The 12322-nt window shown below is 49.7% G+C and overlaps 1 protein-coding gene across 1 annotated transcript in view; it reads left to right on the top strand.

Moving 5' to 3' along the window:
• The window catches only part of LOC149344736 (alcohol dehydrogenase class-3-like), a 99296-nt gene that overhangs the window by 85537 nt on the left and 1437 nt on the right, over positions 1-12322 (top strand). Inside the window, exons 7-9 of the mRNA XM_089546345.1 lie at positions 1822-1952; positions 9781-9910; positions 10403-10541. Of these exons, the coding sequence (XP_089402471.1) occupies positions 1822-1952; positions 9781-9910; positions 10403-10541 (400 nt within the window). The remainder of the gene's footprint in view (positions 1-1821; positions 1953-9780; positions 9911-10402; positions 10542-12322) is intronic.

Below are 12322 nucleotides of genomic sequence, written 5' to 3'. Positions count from 1 at the left end.
TGTGATAAGTCAATGAAAATGAAGAAAGGGCCGAGGGAAAGACAACTCAATGCACATATTTTCCTTAAAAATACGAGCATTTGCTGATGACGCCTACGTATCCGCTGCATAGATCGCTTTAATGTTTTGTTACAAGGCGGGAAATGTACGTGTGAGCCCAATGCCGGCACGTGAACTCCCCTCCATTCTTGTGCAGCGTTGTCGTAAGGGTGCTTAGAGGGAAGCGCCGCCCTCTCGGTCTAAGCGCCATTTTAGCTTGGCGGCACGCCGTCTGCAGCGGCCTAGATCTGCTCCTGTTTTATCCAGAAGTGGACGCCACTGTACGATCGCTGGCTGCTCGGCCGTCAGTTTTTCTCACCGATAAAAATGTAAAGTTTGGCACGTCGGTTTAGTTTCGTTACAAAACAGTTCGAAAAAAGGAAGGCATCTTGTTTCGCCCTCGTTCATTCGCGTTGTTATATATTGGATCTCCTCGCCGCTTTCTACGGAGGGGTGCCGGCCGGTTGAATGGCTGTATTCCTTAGCACGTGCTTTTGCCCGAATTCTGCAGGCTCGGTCTCCATCCTTGTGCTTACAAAGCCTCACATAACGTTCGGTAGTGCCGTAAGCGCTCAACAGATGGTCCCGTCTGCCACCGAGAATGTACGCATACTTTAGTTGTAAAATACGTAAATTCATTTACCTGGCATATCTATCTGCTAGGGGCGCTTTTCAGTGCGTAGTGTAGATTACGTGGCGCGAGCATGAGACATAAGACACTACTTCGAGTCTCACCTTGTTGCACATAGCAGATGTATGGCCAGATGTGCCATATATTGAGGTCACTGCCTCGTAAGCTAAGCGATAACAGAACCCAAACGAAGGGACTCATCTCGACAGACGAGCAAGAACACGCGGAGGAACCATGTTTGTAGTGGTCATGAAGTCCTGCATGCCTGCACTCCCCAAGCCTTTGTCAAGAACAAAAGGCTCATGGGGAGCTAGTTGTGAGTCCCGCAGGAAGGTGCGCCGTGCCACCAGGGGAAGCCTCCAAGAGGTTTGGAACTCTTTCGGTGTGAAACAAGCGTCACAGTATGGCGTTGGAGCAAACTCGATGGGTGGTATAATTTTGACAAAGGCTGCCAGCAAAGCGGCCCAAAGCAACGCGGCAGCGTGCTTCAGTTGCAACGTTGCGCTTTGCCGCTTAGTAGTTTATCACGACAGGGGACGTGAAGAAAAAAATAAAAAAAATTAGCCCAGTGGAAGGTACAGAATGCCAGGCAGAAATGCAGACGGCGTAATAAATTTTGGAGAGGAAGTGATGAACATGATCCCGCGGCTCTCCTGACGGCTACAGGATGTGGCGCCCCCGTAGCGAAACGAGGGCGCCACATACTGTAGCCATCCTCGAAGGGGAGGGCGATTGATGGAGACCGTTCTGCGCAAATCATTACAAAGGCTCCCTGTTCATTTCTATGCGACGGCGAAAAAGGATCGCTTGAAGGCGCTGCTTGCTTGGGAACACTTGCAGTGCTCCAAGTTTAAACTCAAATGACAACAGCACTGGTTCGTGGCGACAAAAGCACATGCCGTAAAGAGCAGAAACACTCAAAAGACGCTCATAAAGGATGACCGCTAAGTTTCCTATTTTATGTCACACGCTGGTCGCTTTGACCACGTAACGTAACCGAACCCGCTGCGTTCGGGCATCATGCCACCATTGCAAGGGTTCGACGTCAGAATGATTTCTTGCTTTCAAAGAATCGCTTAAATGGTATACGCGGAACTTACAAGGTATCTATTGAGAACTTTATTTCTATTTTGCGCTTAACTGTTCAATAGGGAAGGAGTTCGGGTGCACCGAGTGCGTCAACCCCTACACCCTGACGGTGCCGATCTCCAACTACGTGGGCCAGAAAACGGACGGCGGACTCGACTACACGTTCGAGTGCGTCGGGAACATACAGGCCATGGTGAGCGCGTTCGTTCTTTGTGCCAGTCGCTTCTTGGACAAGTACAGTAACAGTGCCTAACGCGACAGTAGGGCCATGCACGCAGTGCTGCATGTAAAACTTCAGAGAACGAACGCGGTTTGATGATATCCTAGTCGAAGTTAAGAAGAAGAAATGGGCTTCGGCAGGGCATGTAATGCTGTCAATATACCCACGGGCCTTGATAGTAACGAACTGGATACCACGAGAGGGCAAGTGTTCCAGGGGGCGGTAGAAAGTTAGGCAAACGAGTGAGATAAAGTTTGCTGAGTAAGATGGCCGCAGCTGGCACAGCACAGGGTTCATTGGAGGGTGATGGGAAAAGCCTTTGTTCAGCGGACGTATTAGGATTGCTGATGAATGATGAACACTTCGGTCAGACGAAGACAAGTCCTTGGAGAAAGGCTGGCCAGCACCCAGAGGCTTTCTCCTCCATTTTTATTTTTGTGTGTTGTCAGCATTCAGCGGCCTCCTTGCAGGATACCTCTAGGTGCCTGTTTGCTAGGAGAATTGTTAACATAAGGCGTCCTTCTCAAACTGAGCAGCTTTCCGCCGTAAATTGCTCGCCACATTCAGCTCCGGCGAGAAAAGGACAGGTTGAGTTTACCCTTTGTTTCAGGTCACAGAATTCTAACGACAGTGCGGCCATGTTTATAGAGGACATGACATGACTCTTCAATCGGGCCGACCATTTCATGCCCGAGGCGGCGAAGGTACGGCAGTTCATGCGTGGGGTGAAAAACCAGGTGTTTGCTGGCCTCATTCGCGATGCTCCAAAAACCCTCCCCGCCATTCCCTAGGAAGCGACGAGCAAGAAACGTTTTCTGCGGGAACGGTGTGCAGAATACGGCCGTCAGGCAAATATAGTGGCCACTCATTACTGCGCGTCTGTGGGACACCCCGGGGACGAGGCACTGCATTGTCCGCGAAGAACTGCGAAGCCTCCTCTTGCTGCACCGACAAACAATGCTTCTAAAGGTGGTTTTGTCCGTGACGAAATCCGGCCGGCGGTGCAGCCACCATCAGCGCCACAACCGGAGCCGTACATCATTTCTTACAGCGATGCACTAAGCCAGCCTGCCCTCGTGCCGCATGTGCTCCGCCTCGTTGCCGGACCAGCCTACCGTTACCTACGCCTCGTCGAGCAGCAGCAGGACCTGCGCCCTGCTATTAGGAAAGCGCACGTGTGGCGCAAGTCCACTAATCGACCACTCTGCTACAATTGCGGGTAGCCTGACCATATTCTTCGCAATTGTCCGTGCCGGAGGTTGGGTTTGAGAGGATTCCCACCGAATGCGCCTCGACCACGCCACGGTGAAAGACCGCAGGACATTGAGGAGTACTTGGCTTCTCACGTGCTGCTCCCGACCACACAGCAACACCAGTCCAGATCACCACCTCCTAGGCGCCCAATCAGCCCTCATCATCTGGTCGACCTACAGGCACGTCGCTTCACGGGGGAAACTGAGGACGGCTTTTTCCGGTGGTAGGGCCGCTGCTTTGCACAAAATCAACAGCCTCCACCCTACGATTTAACCCGACGGCCGAAACCGCGACGACCCGATCCGACGACCTCACCGACCTGCTGCGAAGACTGGTTTCAGCTGAAATTTTAGTAACCGCCGACAGTTGTGACGTGACCGCACCCGTGGATGCCGGATTTTTATGTAATGAGCAGCCAGCTAACCCCGATTCTCACTAAGGTTCTGAAGCCTTTGTCTGACCACTGATCCGCATTGCCGGCGGACATGTGCTGACGCCGATTGTCGTCTGCCCCTGCCGAATACAGATCCGCTGTCTCACTTTCACTAGCATATTTGCCGTATTACACGGGTGCTCAAAACATATGATTTTCGGCATGGATTTCCTTCAAGAGTATGGTGCGGTTATCGACTTTTGCTCATAGTGTCGTTTTCCACCGTGCGAGCCGTTCATACCGACATCAGGCCCCGCAGAGCACTGCTGCGCGCATGCGATGAGTGCAAAACGGTTCCTCCGCGTGAGGAGCAAGTTCGTCACAGTCTAGTGCGATCACAGCACGGTCACTCGTGGCATCGCTGAAGCGAAAATTTCGCTGCTACTCGCTCGGTAGATTTGTGTAGCTCGATGCCTTGTAGAATTTGCCAATGGTCGCGCCGACATCTTAGTGGCAAACTTTAGCTGTGAACCCCAACATTTGATAAAGAAAGCAGCGGTTGCTTATTATGAAGAACTTGGAGAGCGCTCTTTATCCAACACATCGGACTTCGACGAGGCGACGACTAATGCCATGACGACCGACCTGGACCCGCACCTCATGGCCACTCAGAAACGCTGCGTGAATCCATTCCTTTCGCGACTATTTTGCGTTAACTTCCTAAGTCGGAGAGACACCGTTCACCAAGCACCGAGTTTACGTTTGCGGTTTACGGTCGCGGTTTCCAAGGCGATCCGTTCATCCGGTCTCTCTCTCTCTCTCATGCCCGAAAAATATCACTTTGCTTTTAATAAGCTGAAGTTTCTTCACCACATTGTCAACGCTCGAGGCTTTAGTCTAGTCCCCGAAAAGACGGCAACCGTAGCTGCATTCAACAAGGCAATGAATAAACGGAGCCTGCGTCGTTTTCGGCTTCTGCGCGTACTATAGGTGGTTTGTTCCCAATTTCTTCAAGCTAGCTGAGTCCCTGATCCGCCTGACGAAGGATGCCGAGCTGTTCTTCTAGGGCGAGGACCAGAGGACCAGGAAAATGCCTTCACAAAACTCAACTCCCGTCCCCAATGTACGCCTACACTTGGGAATATCGACGACGTAGGCGACAAGGAACTGCACACGGATGCCAGTAACGTTGGCCTATAGGTCCGGCCCTGTTGAGTGGCAGGACGGTAAACAATGCATGATTGCTTGCGCCAGGCACACTTTGTCCCGTTCTGAAGTCAATTATTTCACCACGGAAAAAAGTGCCTCGCTATTGTGTGAGATGAAAATGAAAATTGGTTTTTGAGGAAAGGAAGTGACGCAGTTACTGTCTCACATATCTCGGCGGACACCAGAACCGCGCGGTAAGGGAAGGTAAACGAGGGAATGAAAGAAGAAAGGAAGAAAGAGGTGCCGTAGTTGAGGGCTCCGGAATAATTTCGACCACTTTGGGATCTCTAATATGCACTGACATCGCACAGCACATGGGCGCCTTTTGCGTTTCGCCCCCATCGAAACGCGGCCGCGACGGTTGGGTTCGAACCTGGGCACTCCGGCTGAATAGACGAGTGCCTTAATCACTGAGCCACCGCGTCAGGCCTGTTGTGTCGACAGTCCAGAAATTTCCACCGTACATGCATGGCCGCCTGTTTTGGGTGATCGTCGCTCACTGTGGTGGCTGACGAACCTGAAAGATTAATCGGGACGGCTTTCTCGATGGAGCCTTAGGTTGCAGGAATTTCATGTTACTACCATGCACAAGTCCGGCCGGAAACACAGCGTTGCTGAATGTATGTCCCGCGCTTCTATTCCCTGCCACACGGGCGGGTCCGACGACGATTCTGCTTTCCTCGGTGTTATCACCACGTCTACCCTTGCCAGCTAACAAAGGGCTGATTTCAAAGGCCTTTAAGTCAAAGGTTTTATGTTGAAAGCATTTAAAACGACACAAGACATACACGTACAGATAAAGCGACGCATTAAGCAAGCCACATCATCAACTACGGTCTGACAGCGTCACTTTCGATTTCGCTTCCTCTGGTTGATATCACTTCGGGTTCGATGGCGTCACTTCCGGTTCCCGGACCATGGTTACGTCACACTGAATTTTCATGACCACTTTTGCGGTCAACGCCGTGTTTCGATGCTGATGAGTTCTATAATGCTTCATTAAGGGAAGGATTGCCCCGATTGCGTCCTTGATCTTAACCAGACAAACCTATGCTGACGTCAAACAGCTGGCGTGGATACGTCGTCTGCAGGGTATAGAAGGGAACGAGTTGGCTCACAACTCACCCCGAGCTGTTCGCCCCCTGGACCCCGATAGATGTGCCCCGGATTCGGACCAGATAGATGCACTCACAACATACCTCAGGATATAGCGGCAGACATATCCACTACTTACCTCAGCAACGAGATTTGCCTCTGTATACTACAGACTCGGACATTTCGTAGCCGTCACGTACCAGACGCCGTAAACCTGGATTTCATTGAATCGAAATGCGTAATTTGCGGGGATATGGCAGACCTGTCCCATGTGGTATGGGCCTGCCAAAGAAACAGTCACTGAATTATAACCCGGCCAACGAGGGAGTGGTGGGAGGCAGCACTGTCTACCTCGGACGAAAGACGTCCACGTCAGCTTATCGAACGAACAAGGGCAGCAGCTTCTGAGTCCCTGACTATGGGCGCCGCCCTCCTCTTCCCAATGTTGCAATTGCAGCAAAATAAATACTTTAATTATCCACTGCAGCACCCCTTTCACTCTTACTTCTCACTCCCATCTTTTCCCTTTCCTCACGCTGCGGTTGAGGTGGCCACCGAGGAGCGAGAAAGTTACTGCGCGACTACCTTTCCTGGAAAGCCGCTTTCTCTGAGCCACTTGTTTTAGCAGCATCTCTCTAAGTGGCGTGTCAAGCAAAAAAATTAGGCGTGTCTTAGCTTGGTTAAGCCTGGATATCAGAAGCGACAGCAAATCCCAATTGAGACGTTGTTTCACCGTCTTCGCTCATCTGCCTACTCTCAGTTGACGCGGCCAAGAGACGCTGTTCAGCTTCCTTCTGACGTCGTATTGCGAGGCGTGCCGCCCGGTTTTCTGGCGTTTCGGTCATACGTTTAGCTTCGCGCTTTTCATTTCTTCGCGGCTTTTCGGCCAACTCCCAAGCTAACACTTTTGGATCGGTATATTGTCTACAGCCACGTCTGGGTGCTTCTCCTTCCATGGCGAATGCCTATTCTCTGACAAGCGCATTTATAGCCCAGTAGCGCGCGGCTGCATCGAAAGGTCAAACACTGGCGAGGAGGAGAAGCGCGCGCAGCGGTAGCGGTGGCGCACAGGCGCAGTAGCGCGCGGCTGCGGCGAAAGGTCGGGCGGTGGTTGCGGCGGCCACCTGCGCTGCGCGTGACGTCACTAGGTTTCGCGCATGCGCAGAATATGGCTTTTGCGGCATTCCCGGCATACGCACGCGAAGCTCGGCTCCGACCCTCGTAGTGAAGCTTTTCGCTTCATAACTGCCGCTGTGATTCGCGCAGCGCGTTTGGGGTCGTGGTGGTGGTGGTGAAAACATTTATTACGAGATACAAAAGGCAGGGGGTATACTTGGATTGGCCCGTAAGGGACCGGTCTTTACAAGCTCTAGGTGGAGGTCCCAAGTTTGGGGCCCCAGGGGCGGTGGCCGACACCCAGGCTCGCCCGACTAAGGCTTGTTGGGCCTGTAAGTCGTGCCAGCCGAGCAGGATCACCTGACAGTCTTCCCGAGTTGGGTTGGGGATGGGGATTAGTCGGGATGGAGGGGCAGGCCCACGCCATGTGATAGGTGTCCGAAGACACCGCACTACAGTGCGGGCAGTTGCCGCAAAAAGAGGGGTCGAAAAGTTTTAGTGCTGCCGGGCACAGCAATGTATTGGTGAAGAGGCGGAGAAGGAGCCGCTCATCCGCCTTCTTCAGGCCTTTACATGGGCGAGGGTAAATGTGATGATTATGTCGATAGTACATATCTTTAAGGTTAAAATCGGGTTCTTGATCGGATGAGAGACGGCGAATTGAGCTTGGGGAGCGAATGTAATGCGTAGGCAAAAAGTCAGAAAGTCCTATAGATGGGCGGGATTAGGAAATTTACTGAGTAGGTCACAGTTCCCGCTGCACAGGTCTAATTGAAAGTTAATGTGAGTGGTGTTTGCCCTGCAGTGAGCGCAGTTATGCATATAATGACGTTGAATGTAAGTGCTCAAGGCGTACCTTCGCTCTATCAGCGCCTTACGCCTTTCATCGAGGGCACTCTTTAATAAGATACCGCCAGGTCTCTCATCCGCTACAACGCATCCCTAATGTACAGCAACACTTTGTTACACTGGCCACCGGTTTCGTCAAGATAGACTTTCTAAAGAAACGCTTTCGGCAAAGTCAAATTGGCCTGTATCGAATATTACCGCATTCTAACGACAGAGACGCTACCTTGACTTTAACGGTGCTTTTAAAAGCCGGAAAAGGAAGACAAAGGTGAAATACAGGTGTCGCCTTCGCGGGCTGTTTTTGAAAGTCAGCTGCATTATGTCGACACTAATTTTGGGGCGAATCCTAGGGGCGGGTCACACCGCCATCACCTTCACAACAGTAAACACGGAGCCCTTTCCGATGTAAACGTCACGAGCTTGAATAGTCTGGAGGGAAGATTTCCTCTATAATTATTGTCTCTTTTTTTTTGCCGGACGTATGTCAAAATAACCAGAAGTAGCGGTTACCAGAAAGGCTTAACAGCGCAGGTACTGGATCAACCTTCGTGAGCAATAATCTGAGGAGCGAATCAAGTTCAGCGAGTTGGTATATATTCATGATTCACAACCCCGCACCAAATACGGACAAAAGGGAGACTAGACAAAACAAGCGTTGCCCTCAATTGAATTTTAATACAAGAAGGGAAGAATATACACATGAAGAATCTTACAAAAAACAAACGAAAACGAAACCGGCATACACGGCACGAACAATCTTCGCATGTGTCCAACAACAAAAACACTCTGGCCAGAGGAATAAAGTTCTGTTGAAGTCAGCGCTTGTTTTTTCTAGTCACCCTATTGTTCGTGTTTGGTGCACTTTTGTGAATAATGCGATAAATAATTTACAAAATCTCCCCAGCTTAATATTTTGGTCAGACCACTGGTATTTAGTAGGTTTACATTTTCCCAATCCTTCTTGCGTCGTCACCACCGTAAAGTGTTTGCTACGTGTGTTTATTGCCTGGATAAAAGCCGAGAACTTCATTGGTTAAAACATTTGCGCATGCGATCGTTGCTGATCTTTCGTAGGTTTCTGCACATTGTTTGGTCTCACTAAAATGCATCAGTGAATATGTAGTTGCATACAAAGCAAGAAAAAGCGGCTTTTACAGGTCAAAGGACCCTCTTCCACTCAACGGCTTTGGCCGATTCTTATGAACCTGCCGGCACGAAAGGATGACTATGGAGTGACGTGAAAGGGCAGGAAGCTGACTATCCTCCACAATGCAGGCAGGGGACATTGTGCTTTCACCTGCGACTCCCTACACTGCGGCTGCAGCATGTTTATAAGAATCGGCCCAGGCCACTGGCTGGAAAGGGGGTCCCTGGTGGTGGTGGAAACGTTTATTGCCAATGATGTAAATCGTGGGGGCGAAGCCCCCTACATGGCACTTGGCACTATGCCGAGGAAAAGATAGAATTTAGTAAATGCAATGTCCAGATGAATTCGGTGCACTGTTAGGTGCTTTAGGACTTCTTCAGGACGACCCCGTGCACCTGGAGCATGTCCTTGGACCCTGGACTGATGCGACTTCGGCTGAGCGAGGGATAAAAGCTTTCTTAGTTTTCCTAAGGGACACGGTTTTAGTGGACATACTTTGGTAATCATGTGTGTTTGTGAGTGCGCGAGTGTTGAGTATGTTGTCCCCATTTTTTTCTTTCTCTCTCTCTCTTTCACCCTCTTCTTTCACCCTCATGTGGAGTAGCAAGCCAGGCCTATAACCAGGCAGACCTCTGCATTATTCATTAAAGCCTCTCTCCCTCCCTCCGTGCCGAGGAAAAGCCGCTTTTTTCTTTACTTGCATCCGTACACGGTGGCAGTAGTAGTCTTTAAACACGCACCCCTTTCAACCTCCGCAGCGGGACGCGCTGGAGTGCAGCCACGACGGCTGGGGTGAGTGCGTGGTGCTGGGCGCCTCCACGAGCCAGGCGAGCGCGGCACCGGCCACGCTCGAGCAGGGCCGCTGCTGGCGCGGATGCACCTTCGGAGGTGCGTCGCCGTTTGGACGACAGTCCTCCCTGCTGCTGCCTGCCCCCTCCCCTGGCATCCTTTCAACAAGATTTATTTGACATTCACTATTTAACGCACACTGCAGGATACACGGAGCTGGCTGCCCAAAATAGGAAACTTGAAAAGGGACCACGTATCACATCAACAGAGTGTATCAGTGTACTCAAAGTAATCCTGAGTCCAAATAAGGTTAACAAAAAAAACGCAGTGTAGTAGATCGTAAACAGGTAGATTAAATTTCTAGGGCATCAGAAATGTGCTGTAACGTTGTCTGGAACCTATACAATCACAATGGGAATTTCAGCGATTAATGCAAATTATTAATTAGAAGTGAAATAGGAGGAAGTCGTTTCCTTGTCGTAATTAGACCGTGCTCAAATCAATAACTTGGAACGGACCAGCGCAAACCTGTTCATGCGTGCATGGTAGCCGACTAGGAGGCCGACTCCGAGGTTCTTTTTCTGTGCGCAGGCTGGAAGAGTGTGGACCAGGTCCCTCAGCTGGTCGAGCTGTACCTGAAGAAGGTCATCAAGCTGGACCCGCTCATCACGCACCGCCTGCCGCTGGCCAAGATCAACGAGGCATTCGCGATGCGCCGGAGCGGTCGCTCGTGAGTCTTCTCTGCCGGCTGCTGGGAATGCACTTTGGGAAGCGCTGCAAATCAGCCAGGAGACCTACGAGAAGCCTTAGCGGCTGGCAGAGAGGCAGCGTTGAACATACGCAGTCCGCGGGCATTGCTTGAACAGAACAGGACCATAGGTATAGGAATCAGATGCGCCGGATGCTCCCTAGCAACTGAAGCGACGTTCGTCCGAAATATATCCTCTTCAGTACGGTCAAACACGCCAGTTGGTTATGCTTTTCTAGGGTCAACAGCGCGAAAGACGGGGTAAAGAAGAGGAAACGCTGTTTTAGACAAGGACAGGTAACGGAGCCTCAAGTACTAGAAATGAAGTCCAACACAGCACATCGTCCTGTGTTTCTTCTTTTCGTCCTCGCATGTCGCGTTGTTGCCCCTAAGAAATGTGCTCCTCACATATGGCAATGGAAAATTTGACAAAGACAGCGGACGCCCTCCTGGCCCTCCTGAGCCAAAAAGAAATAATTTTAGACACGTTCAGGTGTAAGCATATGGCGTTAGGCATATATATAGACTTCTCTAAGGCTTTTGATTTAATTAATCATTCCATTCTTCTTAACAAATTAGAAATGTATGGTGTGCGTGGAATCGCCCACTCGCTTTTGTCATCTTATCTGTCCCACAGGTCACAGTTTGTAGATGCCAATAACGCAATATCTTCACGGAAGGCAGTTACCACTGGTGTGCCGCAAGGAAGCATTTTGGGCCCACTTTTGTTCTTAATTTACATAAATGACATTGCAAGCTACACAGATAATGCTACATTCGTTTCGTATGCCGATGACACAACCATTTTTATTATAGGCAACGTGGAAACAGATCTAGAAATGAAGGCTAATAAGACGCTGTCTGACTTAGAACGCTGGTCCGCGATAAACTGTTTAAAAATCAACCCGAAGAAAACAAAAGTAATCTTGTACACGCCTAGAGGTAAGATGTTGACAACTAATATGAATTTGTGTCTGGGCAGTGAGCAGTTAGAGATCGTGGACTCCGTTAACATCCTTGGGGTGCATTTTTCAAAGCACCTTACCTGGAATGAGCATGTTGATCACCTACAATCAAAATTGTCATCTGCCATTGGTGTCATTGCTCGTCTGCGTCGCATTCTCCCGACCAAGGTAAAATTAATGTTGTACAATGCACTGGTGGTATCTGTCATGCAGTATTGCATTGTGGTGTGGGGCACAACTGGCGTGACAAACTTGCAGAAACTACATTTGCTACAAAAAACAGCTGTACGTTACATAGCTGATGTCCATTATACATACTCCACAAAACCACTTTTTCCAAAATATGAAATTCTTCCTGTGTTTTGTTTTTATAATTACAGGTTGATGTTGTGCTACAAAGGTTTTGTAAAGTTTGGCATTGATTACATAACTCATCTGGCAAAACTCCAAGAAAACACAAATATTCGTCAGACCCGACATAAAGAAATGTGGTTTGTACACACCCCGAGAACCTCCTATGATGAACAATCTGTATCTTATACATTACCTTCGCTGTTAAACTTACTAGACCGACAAAATTTTGATCCCTCCAGAAACAGAAACTGTCGCATTAAACGTTTTTGTCAACTTCTTCATTCGCAAGACTAAACCATGCTTTCCTATTCGCCTAATTTTGTTCACTAATGTTGCTTATGTGTGTTGATTTATCTGTATTACCTTTTGTTGCTTCTCCGATTGATTGCCGTCTTGTTTCATTCTGTATTACCCGTTGCTTTGTGATATTTTTTCATTTTTGTG

Source organism: Amblyomma mixtum, chromosome 5 (genome assembly GCF_055824585.1).
Source record: "Amblyomma mixtum isolate Tamu chromosome 5, ASM5582458v1, whole genome shotgun sequence".
In the NCBI taxonomy this organism is placed as follows: Eukaryota; Metazoa; Arthropoda; class Arachnida; order Ixodida; family Ixodidae; genus Amblyomma; species Amblyomma mixtum.
The sequence above is the reverse complement of the archived record's forward strand: the minus strand, read 5'-3'. Positions and strand labels throughout refer to the sequence as shown.